Raw genomic sequence first — 23671 nt, forward strand, 5'->3', positions numbered from 1 at the left:
TGCACACATCACCCTGAGGGACATGCTTACTGCTTCTGCACAAAGCACTTCTCAGCAAAAGTTTAACTTAATATTTAGAAAAGCCATAGAAAATTAATTTTTTTAAATAAGCAAAAGTATTCCAAATCACGTAGAACAGTGACTATGTTCAAGAAGGTTCCACTACACATTTTAAAATAAGAGTTATGCTATTCTATAACAAAATGTAACAATGAATTAAAAGCTGGAACTTGAATGTTTACTATAAACCCAAGTTTGTTTGACCCTTGAATATAGGCAATATAAAAACCTATTCCAAAAGAAAACAACAGGAACTAGAGCCTAAAGATAGGAAGTGAAAGATAGCCAAGAATTCTGACAAATGGGGCAATATTATGGATTAACCACAGCACACGTTTCATTTGGATCCAGATTAGGAGCTGTAGCTAAAATGACCTTATACCTTCAAATGGGTCCATAAGCAAAAAAGTCTATAAAAAGTTATGCTAAGTGTGTTACTACAAAAGTAACCAGATTGGAAGGAACAGAAGTGTTCTCCACATTGTCCAGGTGAGCTGTAACAGCCAAGCCCCTCTAGCCCGCACAAATTTGCTCGACAGGATGACGTTTCTAATACATACTCATAAAAGAATTTTCCATTTCACTGACCATTTCAGTTAAGCAAAAGTAAAAGGACAAGGTTAGGAAAGATGACTCAGCTACAGGCAGTGTTGACCTGTGACGCCGGGGCAGCCCCGCCCCCCAAGGCCACACCTGATCCTGGGATCCTGGGCCTCAGGATCAGCTTTTCCAGGGAGCTATCCTGAAGGCAGATGGCTGCCCAAGGGCACTGTTTTCCTCCTCGGGGTAATGGCTTCAGCACTAGAGGACTTCGAATCCTCCAGTTTCTTTCTACTTTTCTTTTAATGACAAATTCCCTTTTCTGGGCACCAATTTGTGGAAATTAAATTCATGTTTCAGGGACTTGGGGTAGCAGCAAAAAACTTGTTCAGTTAAACTTATTCTTATTTAGGTTATTAGCAAAGGTGCTTTTCCAGGTAGTTTTCAGAAATGCTGCTGTATTTACCACTTAGTTCTTAGTACTAGAGCTCAAGTCAGGAAACAAAGAAACCCACAAGTCCCATGGTTGTCTCTTCCTCTTAAATGTCTCCTTCCCATTCCTGCACCACAGTCACAGGCTTATGTGTATCCATCATTCATTCCCCTCCCTCATTCAAGTCATAAGAACATTCTCAGGGGCTGGAGCAGGAGGCTCTGGGCAGCACAGCTGGCACCACTGCAGGGACCTGTGAGTAGGCTGCTGTCTAGTGAGACACCTTCTCCTCAGCTCCAGCATCAGGTGCTCAAGGGTGTTAAGCACTTTCCAACCGTGAACTCAGTTTGGCTGATGAGGCTCCACTCTGACGGAAAGAGGGAAGCTGGGGCTCTCCAGTTCCTCGTGTCCTTTCAGAGCTGAAGGGTGAGGATCCTAACTCCAGTCTCACTAGCAAGGACCAGCTGCATGTGTGGGGACAATATTTATTTGGACAAATTTTACTCATGACAAGGGTTGACCTGCCAGGGCTGTGATAGGCGACCATTTCACCGAGTCAACAAAGAATATGGAGCAAAGCTAAACTATGTGGGACAGCAAGTTCTGAATTGAGACAGGCATCGAGACGAGATGGGGCAGTGGTGTTTCCTCAAAGGTGGAGAAAGAATGAGACGGCCGCCACTCAGACAGGGCAGACTTAGGTCTGTGCTTTGATTCTGTTCTGAGTAGCAGGGACACAGACGGCAGATGGCCTCCTCATCAAACAGGAGCCACAAACTGTCCACTAGGGAATGGGCTCATGGGAACATGTTGGCCGTTTGTTCTTCCTCCAGCTCCAACTATTCTGAGCTGACAAGTCCATGGTGAATTTTTCCTAAAGGCCTCCCAGGGGAGTAAGAGCCCTCTGCTCCGGGTGGCAGTGGAGCAGCACTCTTTGTTCAGGTAGGCATGTTCTCAGGTAGCCAAGTAAAAACTTTCTAATGTGTGAAGACCAAATTCTTCCTTTATAAAGTTAAATATAATGAAGTTCAGTCTTGGGGCCAAGAAAGCAAAAGCCACTCACGATTCTGTCCTCACAGCACTTTCCAGTGCAGACTAAAGCGGTCATGAATTCCTGCATCAGTCAGCTGTTCTCCAGAGACCAGGAATAAGAAATCAAGATGGGCCACTCACCACCACCCACCTCCCTGTTAAGAAGTTAGCAAGACACCGTGGCTGAAGCTAGAAGCTCCCTTTAGGAAGGATAGCAAATCTGTCTTCTCTCAAGAACAAATGTAAGCACCCAGAACTAATTAAAAATTCCTTGAAAAAAATTAACTCAAAATGGACCAGTGACCTAAATATAAGAGCTAAAAAATATAAAACTTTAGAAGAAAACAGTGGGGAAAATCTTCATGACCTGTTAATGAATTATTAGCTATGACATTAAAAACACGAGCAACGAAAGAAAAAAATTATACTTCAAAAGCTTTTGTGCAACAGAAACATTATCAAAGAAATGAAAAAATGACCTATAGAATGGGAGAAAATACAAATCATGTATCTGATATGGGTGTAGTGTCCAGAGTATGTAACAAACTCCTATAATTCAATAACAAAAAGACAAACAGCCCAACGAAAAATAAGCAAAGGACATGAATAGATATTTCTCCAAAGGAGATCTATAAATGGCCAATAAGCACAAGAAAAGACACTGAACATTATTAATCATTAAGGATATGCAAATAAAATCCACAATGAGATACCACTTCACACTGACTGGAATGACTATCACTAAAAAAAGTAGTAGTAATGTTGGTGAAGATGAGAGAAAAGTGGAATTGCTGGTGGGAATGTAGAATGGTGCAGCTGCCACTATGGACACATTTCAGTGTTTCCTCAAAAAGTTAAACATAGAATTATCACATGACCTAGCAATTCCACTCCTAGGTATATACCCAAAAAAATTAAAACAGGTACTAAACAGTCAGTCTTGTTCAGTCGCAGCAGCCTTATTCACCATAACCCGAAGGTGGAATAAGCTCAAGAGCCCATCAACAGGTGACTGGACAAATAACATGTGGCACATCCATACAAATGACAATCACGCCATCATAAAAAGGAATTACTGATCCATTTTACAATGTGGACGGAACATGAAACATTATGCTAGATAAAAGCCAGGCATAAAAGGTCACACGCTGTATTTATATGAAATGTGCAGAACAGCAACTCCATAGACACAGAAATCAGATTGGTGGTTGCTAGGGGCTGGGGACCCAGGAGAAGAGGGAGGAAAAGCATATGGTTATGGGGTTTTCTTCTGTGGTGAATAAAAATGTTTTGGAACTAGATAAAAATGTAACTGCACACCACTGTGAATTTACTAAATGGCACTGAACCATTCACTTTAAAATGGTTACTTTTGTTATGTGAATTTCACCTCAACTTTAAAAGGCAATTTTTACAGCTGTCCTATTTTCCTCTAGGGAGGAGGCAATCATTCCTCAGTGTTATAATTTTCCTTCAGTAAAAAAAATTTAATCAATTTAGTAAAAAACAGAAGGGGCTCCCCTCCTTTGTGAAAAAAAACAAAAAAAACAAAGAAGTTGAGGAGGAGCGAAGGCGACACGGGTGTGGGGCAGCAGAGCCTAAGAAAGGCTGGCTCCTCAGAGCGGGAGCCCCTGCTCTGAAAGCACTGGCCCCTCACTATCCCCCCTCCTAGATGGGCAGAGGAGGGCCCATCAGGCCCCACTTTTGCAGAAAAAATATGGGGCTGACACGAACAAGAGGATGGAGAGGGAAGACTCATACACTCAACACAAACATGAGCTGAAAGCCTGTGGACAAAGCTGGTGGGGAGCGTCTATCTATTCTGAGATGCTCAGGCTGGAGCAAACACAGTGACAAAGTGACCACGCCATCAATGACAGTACATTTGTTAATAAAAGTAACAGAAAAATTTCATCCCTTTCTTACATAAAACAAAATGCACAATTTATTTTTACTAAGAGAAATAACTCACTTGCTGAAAGTTTAATTTTGTTGGCTTCTTCATTCACAGTAGAGACAGAAACTAGTGTTGCCTGCTGTCTATTATCTGCAGATCTTGGTTGAATAGAATCATGGATATCTATAGATTTCTGTGATACTGTATCCTAATAAAATAAAAAAAGTCATTATAAGTACAATGAAAAAAGCTTAAGAATAAAGATAGTTTCTATTATGCTGTATGTTTTTTAAAAAATATATTGTGTCTCTATGAAAATGATATTCTACACACATTGCAATTATAGACACAATGAAAAAATTACTTAAAATTACTTATACAAGGATAGACCTAATAGTCTTTAAGAAAAAAGCTTCCTTTCCGACACCCAGACTTGGGCCTGACCCTACCCAAGAGTAACAGGTAAGAATGCTAAGTTTCACTGTGTGGGAAAAGTAGTCAACAATACCCATGAACTGTCAGGAAACCTAAACAGAGCACTCGTACGGTAGAGACAGGGAGACTTCTGCAAGCTTTGTGTATGCTGAGCTCAGGGAAGCTTTTTAGTGGTGAGTTTAGGGAAGGATGTTTTGTCACCCAAGGAACCAGCAACCAGAAAGGTGAGAAGGTGACCAACTAGGAGTGTGGTGTCATGAAGAGAAGCTGAACATTATTCCGCCCCAGAGTTGCTAAGTGTAACCTTGAAAAAGCACTGAATCTTCCTGAACTAAGGTTTTCTGATCACTTTTCATACGGGTCGTGTCTAAGGATTAGACAATAACTGCAAAGCACTAGCACAGTGCCAAACAACATATGGTAGCTGACATTAGTTTGTCACTCAGTGAGAAGTCAGACCATGGCTCAAGAGGAACTGGGACTTCTGACGTAACAGTTCTAGCTGGAAGCAACCTCACCTGGGTTTCCCCAAAACAGTGCTAATCAAAATAATATTTTAACTTGGACTTAAAATACTGCAGTTTATGATCTTTTATTCCTTGTCCTGTATAAAACAGGGATAACAAGTACCAAACCTGGTTCAAAAAATTGTTGGAAGGACAGGAGTGATGTCTACAAGCCAAGGAATGCTAAGGGTTGCCAGCAGCCACTGGAAGCTGAGAGAAGCAAAAAAGGGTTCTCCCTTAAAGGCTCTGAAGGGAGGTGGCTCTGCTGATGCCTGGACTTGGGACCCTTCTGCCCCCAAACTATGAGAGAATACATTTCTGTTGTTTTAAGCCACTAAGTTTGTGGTCATTTGTTATGACAGACCTAGGCAAACACATACAATGGATGAAGGGTACATAAGAATTCTTTGTACTGGTTTTATAAACTTTCTCTCACGCATAATCTGGTGCCTGCCTCTTACAACTCTTGAAATCATGTTACTCTATGTCTCAGACCACTCATCTTATAAAAGAATTTAAAATACTGCCTTCAAGGCACTTACAGAGATAAATTTTAGCTACCTGGGAAACTGACAATTATGAAATTCAACCTGGTAATTCCGGACAGTACATTTATGCCTTCTTTTTAAAAAAGCTGGGGTCATATAAAAAAATTTGGCCCATGGTAAAATTACTTATCAACAATAAATGATTTCAAATATGATTTATTTATCTGAACTTACCAACTGTTTTTCACTCACAGGAGATGAAGGTGGGGGAACAGTTTCTCCAGAAGTGGGGCGCCAGGTCAAAAGCCTTTAAAATACCAAAAGCACCAATCATTCAGAGTGTGAAACATGTCACATCCAATATATTTTGAAATGGGCACAAAAAAGTCACAGGAATATACCAAAAATAACATATTACTTCTCTGACTACTGCTAAGAGCAATTTGCTGAAAAAATCTAGTGAGAAGTTTAAAATATGTACTTCAAGAAAACAACTGGCATTTACTATAATTAAAAGGGTACTTTGGTCATCAGTTTTAGAAACTTTAAACTCAGATTTTCTAAGTATTAAGGGTCATTAAGCATTGTCCAAAGTGAGATTTCAAAAAAGTTTGAGTTGTTTCAAAAAAACTCATAGACCTTTTCAGATTCTATTTTTTTAATGTATAAAAATAGATTAAATAAAATTTGGCCCAAAAGACGACACTAACTTGATTAGCTGCTTGGGACAGAAAGATGATTAAGACCTAGGTTCTTGCTGGTTTTTTTTGTTTTTTATAATCTTCACCAGAGGATACTTTTTCCATTGCTTTTCAGAGAGAGTAGAAGGGAGGGAGGGAGGGAGGGAACATTGGTGTGACAGAGACACAATGATCCATTCCCTCCCGCACATGCCCCTACTGGGGTCAGGGATCGAGCCTACATGCCAGCTCTTTAAAAAAAAATACTCAGCGCAACCAGTTTTTATAAAGACTTGACAGGGACAAGAGCTAGGCAAGAATTCATACAATAGCGGCCATATTAAAATACGGCAAAAATGGATCATTTGTCAGTTACACAGAGCCAACAAAATGTGCACCAAAAAATAAAAACTGTCAAATAATTATAAATAAGCTGAGGGAATTATTGTGTATACGTTTGGTGTAGTCCTACCTAAGACTCTTTCCTAGGGGTGTGTTCCTCATTTGACTTTGTATTTCCTATTGATGAGGATATTTACAAGGAGATCATACTAGTACAAACATATTTAATTCATGTCAAGAAAAAGTTTATGATGCTTAAAAACATGGAGAGATAGTTTTTGTATATAGTTTTATGCCAGTGCATTCACATATGTCTACTTAATAAGATGTTGTAGGTAACATTTAAAACACCTTAAGTAGATTTAAAAATCACTGATGTAAGGTGAAACTCTGTGCAGGTCAAAGGGCCCCCAAGGTAGAGCTGGGAAGTAAGTACAAGTCTGTCCTACAAAAAGTCCAAGTGCTATCAGTCATTTAGCCAAACTATATCTTAGTTTCCCCATTGATAAAAACTCCTTCACTACAATTCAATGCTAAATTTATCCCTTAGAAAAAGATGACAATTAACTGTAAAACTGTTAGTGGTAAGTACAGATAAATTTTCCTACGATTATTAAATCTACAGTAACTGAAATGTATTTGAGGCTTTTTTTTAACTTCAAGACCACTGCTTGGTTTAGTTTGGATAAATAAAACCTTATAAAAGTGGAATCACTTCATTATGACCCCAATTTTGGGTTATCAAACTAAAGGTTTTGGCTCATAAAGAATTTAATTCATGTATCTGTTATGGTTTATAGGAGTTTGATTTGTAATAAATAGAAATTCATGGAACACTGATATATTTTAAAAAGGATTCTGTCATGAGAAATCACTAGTTAGATCCTCACTTAATATCCGCTTTAATTCTTCTCCAGAATCAAACGTTTTATGTCCATCATTCAAGATATAAAGATGTATAAATCATCTTACGCATGTGGGATTGTTGTTTTGAAGATATCCAGGGTGCAGTTACAAGTTTTATCCCAGATTTCTAGGGTAAATTTTTCACCATTCAGGATAACAACATTCTCTAAGCAGTTTGTACCAGATCGTGCTAACTGCTCATTGTCTAGAAAAAAAAAGAGCAATTTATTTATGTATTACCAGGGTTACATTTAACACTCGGTGTCACTACCTGGTACAGACGTACCTTGCTGCACACACCAGTGTAGCTGGGCAAAAATATCATCCAAAAGCACATCGCTGAGTACTTCTAAATACTGGGTGAACACATCACAGATGGCATAAAGGGCGTGGTTACAGGTCGTCGTCATCCATTCAGCTTTCTGGGGGGAAAGTCAGACCACTCATCAACTACTAGAATTAAAAACTCAATCTATTTGCATGTATGAACTGCAAGGCTGTCCCTGTTCCTTTCAGACCCTCCTTCCCCCTAGAACATTACCCTCACCTCACTTAATACCCGCTATCTATTTTTCTCCAGGATCCCAGAACCACCTACGTATAAAATAATTTAACTATTTTTTTCAGTTTGCTCTGATTGTAAACAACTATCACTGCATGATCATGATCTTGCTATTAGCATTATGACTTTTCAAGCAATAGGGATGAATAACAGCTGCCTTGCTCCAGCATATGACCGAACATGAAAGAGAAACAAAGAGGGAGGAAAGGATAAGAATTTATCCAAGTGGGATCAGCATATCTTTAAAATAAAGCTGACTTTCATGAAATACAGTTATTTAGAAACACCATAAAAGGCAAACAGGGCCATACAAAGTAAGTGTAAGTAATTTCTTTGTTTTTCTCAAATGCGTAATGGACTAACCTGAACTGGCAGTTTTCATACACAGTTTTGTGCTAGTGCATACTTATGTCTACTTATTACCATGTAGTCTTTATTCAGTTCAGAATAAGAAGTCACTATGAATACTAAAGAAAGCTACTAGTGTTTATAGTTGTGACAATAATAAGGAAAAGAAACTGGAAGTTCAACAAAGACACTGAAAACAAAATCCAATTCATTTACTTGGTTCTGTCCCCAAATGGTATTCTTGTTTATAAAAGAGGAAAATTTTTTTTCTGTTCAATGTGCTTAATCTGAAATACTAAAATGTACACGGGAAAATATTAAGAACCTCTTAACTTGACTATATTAAGTAAAAATTCCGTGTCCTCTTACCTCTGTCTGCTGTTCTGGCAATTTCATGTTGTCAAAGATTCTGAACACAATTCTAAATAAATCCTGCCACCAATGTTTTTCGTAAGTGTGGCCATAAGTTTTCATTATTTCAAACATTACTGTTAGACCCCTAAAGTGATATAACATAATTAGGAAAACTATAATACAAATCAGCATTGCACCGCAGAATCTCCCTCCTAAAATAATTGTTACAGTTCACAAAGCTAAAGAAAACAAAGTTTAAAACTGGTTTTAAGAATTTCATGTTGTTATACAGCTTTCTTTAGTATGCATCATTTAGGAAAAAACTTCAAAGGCCTTAATCTTAAAATTTTTATTTTACTTTTTCTTCACTCCCACCCCATCATCCAGTATTTTAAAAAAAGCAAATAATTACAGATTGAGAGAGATCATGTTAGTGAATATTAATTTTGTGGCACTGTGACCAAGGAAGAAAATACACTAATAACAGTCTAAGAACAAATAAAAAATTGATTTTAGAAAATCTTTTTCAAAGAGCTATAGGAATTTTTAGCTAATACTGTAATTGCTTATATAATATCCTCAAACAAAAGAATCTGTAGAACTAATCCACTAAGACATTCATGTGGGCAGGGTCTGTTTCCTGCTATATCCCAGGTACAAAGCAATGCTTGTCACCAGGACGCACACGGTAAGTATCTGTTGAACGAATAAAGTGCTTAGTATCATATTGACTATCCTTGAATAAGTGTTAAAACTAAAATTCAAAATTGCCTTCCTGATTCCTTGCTATCTTTCTCAAAACTGGAGGAGGGCACGTGGGGGGTAAAGGGTGATGGATGAAGCGGGGTGGGTGGGGGTCAAGAGTAGGAAAAAGGGAAACATCTTAATACTTCCAACAATTAAGATAAATTTAAACAAAACAGAGACTTGACTTGGGATGGTGAACACACTATACAATGTACAGATGATGTGTTGTGGAATTGTGCACCTGAAATCTGTATAATTTTGTTAAGCAGTGTCGCCCCAATAAATTCAATAAGAAAACTTTCATGTAACCATTAAAAAGCTTGTTGCTTTCTCTATATGTTACTTTCTTCTAGCGAAATATAATTATCCTTCAATTTAGAAAAAGTTTACATTTCCAAAAGTCTAATGGTAAGCCAGAATAAAATTTTCTTTGAAAGGCTCCACAAAGACAGTGTATGATCTAGCTCCTCTGCTGCTATACTACACCCAGGCCTAGTACATGCCTGGTACACAACAGGCTCAAAACAAGTATTTGCTAAATGACTGTACAAAAATAACATTATGGTAGTTCGACCCTATAGCAAGTTTGCAATATTTTGATTCATAAGATATCTAATGTGTGATGAGAGGAAGTAAAGAAACTAGTTCCATATTTTCCCCCACAATGGAAAAAAGACTCCCTCTTCCTCTATCTCCTGAGCTCAAAATCCATTTCCTCTCACTCCAAGTACCTGGATGCAAACTCCCATGACAAGGGAGAAAGGGATGTGGGAATCCTGTTTTTTCTAGGCCCCCAAAGCAAATACAGATCTACAGAGGTTTCCAAGAATTTTCACTGATGAAGAGGTCTTTTCTAAAGCAATACTTAAGTTGCTAGTGTAGGGAAAAAGAATATCTGGGACTCTAGGTTAATTATTTAACCAGAAATCTACAGAATTTTGAGGGAGTCAAATGAGAACTCATGTGAAAGTATTTTGTAATTAGTGTGTTATGAATCACAGTGTTATATTTTTACATGTAATCTAAATAACAGCCCTTATAGGTCCTGGGATGAGGTAAGAAAATGAAAGCCACACAAATTTACTTGTACTCTCTCTTTTATAGCTAAAATACATATTTTCTCTTCCCTTTAACAACAAGAACCCATCTGTAATCTGAATATAAATATGGTAAGAAGGCAGGTAGTGTGGTTCCCAGAAAAGAACAGGCTGAGGCTAAGAAAGCAGGCAGGTCCCTTGTCAAGATAAAATGTTGTACACTGTTCTTCTGATTACTAAAGTCTGTGAGAAATTCCCAAGGTTTGAGTCCTACTTTGGATGACTTACCTAGGTCATAAAATGTTTTGTTATAACAAATAATACTATAAATGTGAAAAGTTTCTTAGGAAATAAATCAAAGTTAACCTTGGATGGGGGTGGGAGTTGTTTTGGCATAAGGGGAGGAAAGATTCATTCTTTCATTACATTTCTATCATTGACTTGTTACAAGTCTGACCACCTTTCTGATTTTAAAAGGTTCAGTAAACTGTCCAAATGACTATGATTCTCCCTAAAAAGAAGATGGGACAATTAAAAGAGAGATTTTAACATAAAACTGAACTCATGATGCACTCAAGCACTTTTGACAGATACTGAAATACAGGTTGGTCATTTCATTTTGGCAGCCAGAAATAGAGAAAAATTATCCTATGGGACTGACCTGAGCTATAACATAAGAAGTGTATATTGCATGCTTGTCTAATTACATTATATCCACAATAGTTTCTTTACAAATTGATTATATGTGCAAATAGGACTTTTATTGAGAATATACTTTGGGAAGAGTTCAATCCTTTTGGAATAGACCTACATTATTCAAAACTATGTTACTGACCCATCTTCAGAGAAAAGGATCTTTACCTAAAAGCCATCAAGGATGTGCATTTGGAAATTCTTCCATATTTCATCAGGAAATAAAATAAATTTTGCCACTAACTTCTATTTCTGATTGAAAACAAATGTATGAAAAAACAATGTATAAAGTATTAAATTAACATAGAAGCTAAAATTCAAAGGAGGCTATAATTAAAGTTAAGAAAAAGTAATGTATTCCCATTTTTAATCACTGCTCTATTTTAACATATTTTAAAATCTGCCTGTAATAATTACTATATTTGATAAAACACATGATTTATGGCCGTTTACTACTGAACTTGTGTTCACATAAGGAAAATTAATTTGATTACAGTCAAAATAAGCCTTGAAAATTTTAATTACAAATACAGATTGTTACCTGGTTCTTACATCTAATTTGCATCTATTGATGATACAGGATAGCTCAAAAAGGATGGGGAACCATCCTCTCACCCACACTCGGTCTTCAGGTGCCACATTCATATCGTCACTTGTGTATTCCTTGAAAGCCTTCAAGAAGAAGGTAAGGTTATTAAAGGCAAAACATAATGCCTACATTAATAAGCACATTTCTCTAAAACTTTAAAAAATGCTTTACAAATCAAAGTGAATAATTTGATAAAACACAATAATTTATTTAAAAAGATGGAGATTATAACAGCTTATAAAGAGCACTGAACTAGAACCCAAAAGTTGTTTTTGGCTTCAACTCTGATACCAGCTTTCTGCACTATAAACCAGGTTAAATCAAGTTTTCATTTTTACCATTTAAATGGTTATGACACCATGTAGCCACACTAACCACACTGGGGAGGTGTGAAGGTCAAACGAGTTAACGCATGTGTGTGTATAAAGTACTAAGCACCCCACACGTCCATGTCAGTATGTAGTGAAAAATCTTATTACCAAATCTATGATGTAACGCTTCTCCTTATGGTAGTTATAAAGATAGACTCAAATATGTGAGTTAAAGTTGGCAGGCAGGTTGCCAGTTCAACCTTTTACTCCTGTGCTGAAGTCCACAATCATCCACTGAAAGTCAGCTTCAGCACTGCAGACAGAGCATGACAGGCAAAAAGCAGTACAGGGAATGGCTTAAAAACGCAGGCTTGGGTTCAAAACTTAGGTCTCCTTTACTAGTCCTGCAATCACAGACACATTTTTTTACTTCTTTATGCCTCAGGTTCCTTATCTGTATGGAACTATAACACTATCTACCCCATGAAGCTGTTATGAAGATGAAACAAGTTAATACAGGTGAAACACTCAGAAAAATACCTGATACCTTCAAGAAACATTAGCTATCAGTACTCCCATTATAACTCAGAATCAAGCTCAGATAATTTTTGGGTTTACTGAAAAATAAATGCTTCATATCCTCTTAATTTCCAAATAAACATAGATCTCAGACTAGAATTAAAAATTGAGTAAAATTTTGTTTACTAAATGGCACTATACCTGAGGCCTGTCAGACACATATTTTGCACAATGGCGGATAAGTCGAATTGCTTCCATACTTGTGTCTGGGAAAGCTGCATTGCATGCAAATTCAGACAAACACTTCACTGCATCCTGGAAAGAATCGATGGTCGCTGGAAAGTGTTTTTCAAACACAAGGGCTAAAAAAAAACGAAAAGGGTATAAAAATAATTATAATTTTTCAATTTTCTTAATTGTACCAAAAAATATATCAACCTCTGGATATAACGTATACTTCTTAAAGGTTAAAGGCTTTGACGTCCATCAGGCAAGGGTTCAAGTCTGTGGTGACCACCTACTTGGCAGCCTTGAGGAGCAGAGGCAGGGAAATAGGTCTGTGTTTTGTTTACACTATAGAGCTGGCTGCTAATACAGTAACTGGTACACAGTAGGTACTGTATCAATAGCTGTTGAGTGAATATACAAAATTATGTTTAATCTCTCAGTATCTCAGTTTCTTAATCCCTAAAATGAGAATAATAATATCCACAGGAGAGTTGCAAGCGCTAAATAAAATACGTAAAAAGTGCTTAGCACAATAATTAATTCAAGCAAGCACTCAAATGACAGCTATGATGTCGTCATTATTCTTGAGGTTGATGATGATGGTCATCATTATAATCTGCTAGACAGATTTAACTTACATCTTTAATATTTTATTCTCCCTTGAAGTCAAAGGAGGCTGTGTAGTGGTTAAAAACAAAGGCTTTGCCTTAAGGCTCCCTGGCTTTGAATACCAGCTCTATCACTCACTAGTTCTGTGTCGTTAGGTAAATTACTTAACCTTACTGGGCCTGAGTTTCCTAATCTATGTATTAAAAAGGGGGGATATTAAAGATACTTATCTCAGAGAATAGTTGTGAAGACTGAAGAAAATACATGCAAAGTGCTTACAGTGCTTGTCATAATAGTAAATGTTCAATAAATGTTAACTATAATAATATATCATTATTTACTCTGCTTATTTAGGCAAACCTTGGTAAACATAAAAACCATAATAGGCCCATAACCTTATACTTGAATTATCTTCTGAACACATTGTAGTTTCTTTTTTTTTCTTTTTAATCCTCACCTAAGGATATTTTTTTCTATTGCTTTTCAGAGAGAAACGTCAATGTGAGAAACATCAATTGGTTGCCTTCAGGATCAAGCCTGAAACCAAGGTATAGTGCTCTTGACAGGAATTGAACCCAGGACCCTTCAGTCCACAGACCAACGCTCTAATCACTGAGCCAAACTGGTTAGGTCCTCTTTTTTTTTTTTAAATTTAAACATAGCTAAAAGAAATACTCACTGACAATGTGCCCTGTTGTTTGGAATGCAAGTTCTACTATGCTTTCATCTTGATCGGATGCAGCTAGATGAAATACAGAGAAAATGTTCTTCCATCCAGACCGAATGTTGGCAGCTTGAGAATTCACCATTTGTGCTATACACCGCACAACCATATCCCGAATGGTTGGAGACCTAAAATATTAATATAATTTCTCGGATATGCATACAGATAAAACTTAACAGTTTTCTTTCCCTTCTTCTGTTTTTCCCCCTACCGTGAAAAATAAGGTAGTTTTCTGATATTACGCAATTCAACAAATGTAATACCTGTTCCGTTTCATTATGTGCTCAAAAGGTCTCAAGAAATCCTTCTGGAATCTGAAATTAGCAAGCTCTCCTTTCTCTAAAAACTTCATTGACAACTGCCTCAGGGAGTCTACTGCAAAAATAGCTACGTCTTCATTAGGATTACAGCCAACCTGCAATGGCAATAGAAACACAGGGTACTAATGTCAGCAGTGAAAATCTAATTTTTTAATTTTTGTTTTTAAAAAAGTGTATCATTAATAGCATATATAAGTAAATCCTAAGAATCACCATAAAGGCACTAGGTGCTAATAATATTTCTCAATGAGAAAAACATTATTTTAACTAAATCCTTAAAACCTAGAGCTAAAAAAAAACAGGACTCAAAGGTTTTCTAAATTTAATCACAAAAACAATTAAAATTTGCTTGGAAAGAAAAATTCTCAATTAGATTATGGTAAGGAAATTTTACAGAATAAAAAATAATATAAATGTAAGCAAATCCTATAATTCTTCAAATACCTTATTAAAATGATCTCCAATAACTTCCCAAATTCGAGACCACTGCAATCTTATTCTTCCCATGTTGTAATAGGATATTTCTACTATTTTTTGTAGACTAAACATTCTTGGATGTGTAGTGGAAAGCAATTCATCCATAGACACAGCACAGAGCCAACGGACAAAATCCACTATAATATAAATAGATTTAAAATTTTTTAGCTTAATGTTCAAGTCTTTTAGCCAAACAATGAGTTTATAAGTGAAATAAATGTACACACTTACCAATAGCATTTCCATCTAGCCTTGTAGACCCTGTAAATATTCTAATGGAAAAAAAACATGATTCAAAAATGTATAACCTGAAAAAAGCATGTCTAGTCTCATATCTATTACATCAATTCTAATGTAGCTACTTTTACCTGTTTAAAAGAAACAAAAAAAATCAGGTAGTCAAATGATACTTTTTATTATTATATAGTTTAGTAACTACAGTTTGATGTTCCTCCTCCCACCTTTGCATTCAATATAATAAAGTAAGAATATATGGTTCTAATTTTATTAGTAAATTTATGAGACTGAGAATTTAAAAAAATGTAAATTTGTAAAACGAATCATTAGTACACTATAAAAAAGAAAAATTTTCAATCTTTTCCTGATTACTAACAACACATTTTTAAAATGAAAAGTTCTACTTCGTTTCTACAAGTAATGTATGTTTGATTAGAAAACTCATCTGTTAAATTACAAGCGATTTAGTATTACCTTGCAAATAGTCTCTAACAGTTTAACTGAGAAGTAAGTAGCTAACCCACTTTTCTTCGGGTATTCAAATATTTAGTATTAAGCTATGCTGCCGCCCAGCTTTGCCCAGCCTTCACTGAGCTCTGTTCCTGTTATTCAAAGTTTCATAAAAGACTTCAGCATAAACATATCACTCCTCTTTTTTAAAGTCTCCATTTTTATCCACGCACTGAGTTTGTGTAACCAAGGGTTTGAATGTGACTTCCAACATGGACTGATATTCCTCAATTTAAAATAAACACCATAAGATTTGCATGGTAAAAGGGAAACCTTAAAGGCAGGAACAGGGCAGATATTAAACTTAGAAATAAAAGTAATCATAGTAACAGCAGTAGCTACCTACAGTCACATGGTGGGTATTATTCTTAACTGCTTCAACATAGCAACTTGAAATAGAAACAAATACCCTGGGAAGTAGGTACCATTGAACTTCCAAGTTTATTAACATAGAAATTTCCTTAGAGTAACAGAACTAGTAAGTGCTGAGCTAAGATTCAAACCAGGACAGGCTGACACCAGAGTTTACCTTCTTAACCACTGTGCTACATTGCCCCATGCTTACCTGGGCAAAACATAATTTAAACATTTTAAATATATTTTAGTTTTTTCCTGCTACTATAATCTAAATGTTCTGAATATATCATATTGTTTTAATTTTAGTGTCGTTGAAGGCCTGTCTATGTGTTCTGGCAATAAGTAACAAAAACAAGACTGGAAAAACAGCTTAGAAACTGACAACACGGTAACTCAGAATGTGACCTCCTGCTAAAGGAGTGTCTTGAGATTTCCCATAGTGCTGTCATCTGGAGAACAAAACAATAATTCAAAGATCTGGCTGAAAACACAATCTGGGAGAAAAAAATAAGAATAGTAAGACCCCATTTATCCAGTGGTTTGACTGGATCCAGAAATTAAAATATACAAAGCTTTTGTACAAAGCTCTCATATGAACAAAAAATGAAAATTGCTAGACTATGCATTATAAGTGTCATTAACCAATTTCTCAAACTAGAGGTGTGGTATCTCCATGGAAGGCAATAATAATAAAAAAAAAGAGTGAATACTAAATAGTATAGGAAAAAAACAGGAAGAGAAACAAAAGAAACAAGAAACAAAAAAAAATTTAATTGAGAAGGAAGCAAATGGCAAAGAGTCAAAGGGCCAAAGAACAGAAGCACAGATGGAGATTATATGCAACTACAGGGGAGATAAGCAACACATACTCTGAACGCAGAGAAATAACGGAGAACAAAGGCCACAGGACAGAGAAGCCGCAGCAGCAATGCAGACTCAGGTGATGGTGGAAGTAGTGGAAGCATGCATCCTGGGAAAGGGCATTCAAATTCCTACTCACTTTGGTAGCCTCTGAGAGGTGCTCTATTTCTAGTAATGCTCCACTAATAGACTAAGGCAGGAGCACAGAGCTATGTGTCACAAAATCAGTCTATGAAATGGATTCTATAGTCCCTGTATGGAAAGCAAAGGACAGTAGCATGAGAATCTTGTACGCTAATATTAAAAGACATGTCCTGGGAAGTGTGAGTAGAAAAATAAATTTGATAGATTACTGCTTCATCCATAGTATAATAGTAATGCAGCAATGCAAAAAAAAAAACAAACCCAAACACAACAGACTGACAAAACTTGCAGATTCTGGGGTTTTTGTTTGGTTTTTTAATCCTCACCGGAGATTTTTTTCCATTGCTTTTCAAAGAGAGTGGAACAAAGAGAGAGAGAGATCAGTCCATATGAGAAACACACATCGAATGGTTGCCTCCAGCACTCGCCCAGACCAGGGCTGGGGACTGAGCTTGCAGCTGAGGTACATGCCCTTGACCAGAACTGAACCTGAGACCCTTCAGTTCGAGGGGCGATGCTCTAACCACTGACCCAAACAGCCAGGGCATAACTTGCAGATTCTGAATCAAATAAACTTTAAACTGTACGTAACATACAGGCAAAGTAAATTACTATATATGTAAAAAGTTTTCACAGTGAAATATCAGAAGTAATGTTTATTTCTTAGACCTAACTGAAAGATATTTATGAGCAGATGCAGTGGGGGGTGAGCTGTCTAGTTCCTGAAAGGTGATAGAATGTTCCAAAGTGCGAGATGGGGCAGTTTTACAAAGCTAGATCCGATGTGCTTAAAAAAACAAAAACTATGGTACTAAATAACTGTTCTTTTAGTTTTTAGAGGTAACCCATTCCTGGACAAAATGTATCCCTGCATAGTGTAGTAATACTTATAAAACTGGTCTAGTTTAGCAATGCCTAGCAAATTCTACCCTCCTAAATTCTAATGGATTCCTAATACAAAAGTGGAGATAATTAGAAAATTTTATCATCTTCCAAGTTTTTAATGGAATCAGATATTTTTCTGTTGATTAAAAAACAAAAGCTATAAATAAGCAAACAAGAATTATTTTTATTTTTCATATTTAGTTCCTATACTTGTCATAAGAGATTTTTCAGAACAACAGGCCCAAGGACAGGAAAATGACTTCTTTTGCTAGCAAGTATAGAGCTTTCCAGGATGATACCTGATAATATTCTCACCACTGTCTTGAATACCAGGGCAATCTCACTGAGTTAGCTTACAGACTAGAGTCAGAATATTACATATGAAAATAAGCTCAGATATCTGAGAAGAAATTCAGAAGAAATTTAATGAAAAAGTGAAATGCACCACACAAGAATAATACAATAAAAGATGTACCTTTTGTTTTCATTATAAGCTAAATTTTAAATACTGAGGTTTTGTATAAAATTGGACATTAAATTCATGTTTGTAGAAGTCTTTGGTGATGCATTTGAGATGACAAAGTGCTAGTAGTACTTATGCTAGGACACCTCTGAAACAGTATAAATTATTAAAACAGACAGGCATATTACTGTTCAAATGAGTGACACATTGACCTGCAACAAACAGTGGATAGTTGGATAAATCAGAACTAGGTAAGGTCATATAAGTATATTTGGAACCAGAAATAGGTAAAATGTTGACTCCTGCCTGAAGAGATTCCCATAATGACAGTAAAGATGGTTTTCTGGAAAGCAAGAAAGTCACTTGGAAGAAAGCTACCCTGATAGCAGAAAGGCAAACATTACACTGCCCTGGAGTTGTACATGCAGGTAAAGAGATTAAGAGTGCACACTCGAGATACGCTGCCTGAATGTACAATCTGGCTCTACTCCTCAAAACACTCTATGAATGAAACGGTTATCAAAATAATCAAGACCAAGTTAGCCTGGTTGTGGGGATAAGCAAGTTATATAATTCCCCCATGTCTCAGTTCCCTTATTTGTAAATTGAGGACAATACTACTACTCATCTCATGAGGTTAACTCCAAGGATTAAATGAAATAATACTATAAGGCATTTTGAAAAAATACCAAGCATGTGGTGAACCTTTGAGTTATAGAGCGGGTATAAAATGATACACAATCTTTCTTCAACCTTCCCAAGAAAAATGCAAGTGACCTCCTTCCCCTAACAAAAAAGACTGCAAATGGACATTAAGAATTATTTTCAAGGAAAAAGTTCCAGAGAGTACTTCCAGGGTTAGTAGCCTAGAACACTCTAGGTCCGTCTGTACTTAGAGCAAAAAATTTTATCAGAGGCAAAGTAAAATAATGGATCAGCAAGAGTCTCCAAGCACACAAAACAAAACAAACAACCCCAGCACATATTATATTTACATTTTTGAAAGTTTCCATAAGAACTGGTTAAGAAAAATATTTACATGTCAGAGTTGTAAAATGTTAAGTTTCAATTTTGGAAGCATTCATCTGGAAAAAACTAACCTTAAAAAAAAACCACTAAATGTTGTTCTACATACTGGGAATTTTAAAAATTTGAAATATACTAAATATTCCAGTAGTAAAATAAACCAGAGTATGGGTTTTCTTTTAGCAAACAAACTAAAAATAAGGAATACCTGGTAATGTCTATAATATACCAACTTCCAAGTCCTTTCCAAAGAAGCTTATAATGAGAATTGCCAGCAAATCCCTTCATTTTACTCCTAATGCAGTCCTCTATCACAAAAAGAGAAAGTACACTCTGTTTTCTAATAGGGATAACAAGGGAAGTTGTTTTTTTGTACAGGAAATAAAACATTTGTGACTGGCCAGGTGTGGCTCAGAGGTTGAGCATCGACCTAGGATCTAGGAGATCACGGTTCGATTCCCGGTCAGGGCACATGCCCGGGTTGCGGGCTCGATCCCCAGTCGGGGGCGTGCAGGAGGCAGCTGATTGATGACTGTCTTATCATTGATGTTTCTATCTCTCTCTCCCTCTCCTTTCCTCTCTCTGAAATCAATAAAGACATATTTTTAAAAAAACCATTTGTGTTACTTTTCATTAAGGTTACTATTTCCCTAATGCCCACTAATATCTATCGTAACTTACATTATCACACTGTTTCTCTTCTTCCTATATTCTACAATCTAAAATGCAAAATTACACGTACTTCATCATCTAAATCACATCATATTACAATACAGTCTTACATTACTTAAGGAAAGTTATTTCGGCAATAAATTTTTTCTGTTTACTACTGAGCAAAATATATCTAAATGCTACAGGATTATAACAGTCTTCATCTGAAAAGGGAATAAAATGAATACCTTACCTATCTACAGCAACAACAACACTTTGAGAACTGGTTTCTCCAATGGATTCCTGAATACTTGCTATCTGCTTCCAGTCCACATTTCCTCCAACTACCACACATAAAAGAGAGTCATTTCAGTTTGAAAATAATTCTGTGAAAGAATACATTTAAAGTTCTAAAACACATTTCTAAAATCAGTTATTTTCCTAATGAAAAAAATAATGCTTTGGGTGAACAATTCTTTTGGCATCAGTGACCTTTACCAAGGCTTAATGAGCTATACTAATTGGTATACAGACATGGTTATAAAGACACAAACAGTGTTTGCAAAGATTACACAAATTAGAGCCACTGAGAATTTAGACCACAAAATTAATGACATTAGACATAATTACTCTTAATGCTTAAAAAACACAGCACTAACTCAGGTTCCAATGATACCTTCTTAGGATGACTCCCACTTCCATACAATTAGATCTCCCATGTCATTTAATCTCCAGTCCCTGTTTATAAGTGCTTATTGGAAATTCTAACTGTATATTCTAACATCCTCTTGTTTAAAAGAATCATTTCTTTCTCCCCCAAAATTGGTTCCATATGTTGGACAGCAGAACAACAATGTCCCCAAGTTTTCAAACTCTTAACCTTACAATCACCTTAGAGATCTTTCCCCTCCTCCACTAGTCACTAAATCTTTCTTTTGACCTGTTTCCACACCCATTCATTTTCATTCCTTCTCAGTTCAGACACTTATAACTTCAGGCCCAGATAACTGAAAGTTTCCTGACTGTTTTCCTTGCCAATAATTTTCCTGCTCTTAAATCTCTCCTTCTAACTTTCCTAAATCATCAGCTTCATTTTGCTTATTATTTCAGGATAAAGTATAAACTTTTCAGCACAGCATTCTAGCTAACACATGTCTGTATTCAGGCCATTCCAACTATCTAAAACCTATCTACCAAGATCCAATTTGAGTTCTCAAAGAAGGTTTCCTCTCCATTGTTCTCATCTTCCTCTGAACTAAGTATTTACTTAAAGAAGTACTACTGAAATCAGAATTTCTTTCACACAGTTTCATGTAAATTACTTTAGGTGTGTTAACATTGCCTTTTCAGCCAGATAAAAAGTCCCCTAAGGTTAGGAACCAAGTCATCTACTTTTTTTTGGTATTCCCCTACACTTTACTCGATATTAAGTCCAAAGCAGATGCTTAACAAATACTGGTTGACTCGACTGACCAGACACTCAATGCCTTTACGAATGCAAACATAATAGATGACGTTATTTAAACCAGCTGGGTGCGCAAATTCTGTTTCAGCAACTGAACAATGTGAAGAGATGTCCTTTCCTCACAGAGTTAATAATTTACCACGAGAGAAACAACTTACAACCAACTTTAATACAATGTAATGATTACTTCATGGCTGAAATGAACTAATTACATATAATACAAGTTTTGCTAAATAAATTTGGTAGGATAAAGGAGAGTGAGGGTGTTGGCTGGTGGAGAGGTTTCAAATATGAAGAAATATTCCTCTAAGTTGGACCCAGAAGGAAGATCATGTGGAAAAGGAGGCAGAAGGAAAAGCAACTGAGGTAGAAGGAGCAGCACATATAAAGTACTGGAAGTGTGCAAGCGGATGAGTCTGGTCAATATAAATATAAACCCAGCCCTATCAACTTGGTTACACAGAATACTTGGTACATTAATAAATTAACTGTGCATAATTTATACTGGTACATAATTTATTTGGTACATAAATTAATACTTGGTGCATTATTAAATGCTTTTAATAAGAAAGGATATTTATTTTAAAAACACATATATATGTATCCATATTTTTTATATGTATATAGGTATATATATGTATATACAGACTAAACCAACTTGACTGTCTGTTCCATACCCTCTTCTAGTCTTGATTCTGACTACAGCATCCTGCTGAAGAAAGCAGCTGCTGTCTGAGTAGGTGACAGGGGTAATGTACACGGGTGAACATCTGCTATGTTGGGTTAACCAATGAGACGGCCTAAAGGGAGGGCTCTGCCCAACAGGGGCCAAGTCAACAGACTGGCTCCCTCTTGGACACAGGCTAAAAAATGTGAGACCTGATCAATCAGGAGTGAGAGGAGAATGGGGGAGGCCAAAAAGAAAGGTAGATGACATAAGAGAAAGCCTAGATAAAGCATGGAGGAGAGGTGGAGGAGTATGGCTGGCCACTTGAATGGCTTGGAAGCCTGACATTTTAATTTTATTTCGAGATCCAAAATGTGTAAATTTTTCTGTAAATGCCTTCTCCAAAGGAGAAGGCAGATCACTTCATATCCTTGCAACTTAAGTGGCATAACAGCACAGTGGTCAAATTAATTTTAATTCACTTTCAAATATACTAGTAAATGTATCATTATTTCTCGTTTGACTAAACTTTTAGGAGATAAAATACTTCAGTGGTGTTTTAATCTACTTCTGTTGGTTTGGCAAAGCTGAGCCCTGGCAATTTGTACCTGTCATTGCTTTGGCCTTCCCACACTCCGTAGGTCTTTAAAAAAAAAAAAAAAAGAAAAAAAAAGGGGAAGCCTTTCAAAAGCTATTGAATCAATCATTGCACATTCATTTCACTTGCCTGTAAACATTTTTCATCTGTATCTCGTGCTATCTTCTGGAGTAATTATAGTTCTAATGTTCCGAGTCAGACTTCCAGGTTATATAAGTCACCATGCAGGTGCTCAGGCAGTTCTAAATCCTGCTGCTGGGTCACCAAGTTATTAGGTCTACACCTGCATCTCCCAGAACCACAGCATCTAAGATACAACTGAGGTACAGACTGCACTGCTGGCTGACACAGTTGGATAACCACTAGGAACTAACTGTCCCCAGTCCAACTTGAGGCCACAACATGGTCCTGGTCTTTACTTCTTTCCCTATGGATCGTTTTTCAAGCTTGAAATTCTTTTGGATTTCCTAAGAATTTTTACTGCAAGCAACAACAGAGAAATCACTAAAAGATAAAAAGACAGAAAATTTCCAGAAAAATAATGTTACAGTACAAAGCCTTAAAAGGTAAATACTCCTACATCTCAGGTGTACTCCTTCTTGCTCTCTAAGTCATGTCTCTTGGTTTCTTAAAGTGAGGTGGAGAAGATGACAGAGAATAATCTAGAAACCATTAATATATTAGCCACCAAACTTAATCCATATATATCTTTTATTTAATCCTAACAACTCTGTAAGTACATAATACCATTAGTTTGCAAAAGAGGAAACCAAAGCTCAGAGAATTAGTTACTTGCACACAATAAGAAAGATACAGAATTCAAACCCAAAAGTATACTATTCAAAGTCAAAGACAGTCTAAACTTTGCCTCTTCCCTGATGGAACTTTTTCCATTTATGACTAAAAATGTATTGTCTTTGGTTCTTTTGTATCCACTTTCGCTAATATTTTCCTTGGTTCTACTGGGTTA

The 23671-nt window shown here is 36.4% G+C and overlaps 1 protein-coding gene across 2 annotated transcripts in view; it reads right to left on the reverse strand.

Moving 5' to 3' along the window:
• ARFGEF1 (ARF guanine nucleotide exchange factor 1) overlaps window positions 1-23671 on the reverse strand; it is a 90748-nt gene that overhangs the window by 6516 nt on the left and 60561 nt on the right. For both annotated transcript variants that reach the window (XM_087825419.1, XM_087825420.1), the window contains exons 23-34: window positions 20225-20315; window positions 15069-15109; window positions 14805-14974; window positions 14304-14455; window positions 13996-14168; window positions 12681-12841; window positions 11602-11732; window positions 8599-8728; window positions 7606-7741; window positions 7386-7524; window positions 5626-5698; window positions 4038-4170 (exon numbers count right to left, since the gene is read on the reverse strand). In XM_087825419.1, coding sequence (XP_087681545.1) covers window positions 4038-4170; window positions 5626-5698; window positions 7386-7524; window positions 7606-7741; window positions 8599-8728; window positions 11602-11732; window positions 12681-12841; window positions 13996-14168; window positions 14304-14455; window positions 14805-14974; window positions 15069-15109; window positions 20225-20315 — 1530 coding nt within the window. The remainder of the gene's footprint in view (window positions 1-4037; window positions 4171-5625; window positions 5699-7385; window positions 7525-7605; window positions 7742-8598; window positions 8729-11601; window positions 11733-12680; window positions 12842-13995; window positions 14169-14303; window positions 14456-14804; window positions 14975-15068; window positions 15110-20224; window positions 20316-23671) is intronic.

Source organism: Miniopterus natalensis, chromosome 16 (genome assembly GCF_054644295.1).
Source record: "Miniopterus natalensis isolate mMinNat1 chromosome 16, mMinNat1.hap1, whole genome shotgun sequence".
Classification (NCBI taxonomy): domain Eukaryota; kingdom Metazoa; phylum Chordata; class Mammalia; order Chiroptera; family Miniopteridae; genus Miniopterus; species Miniopterus natalensis.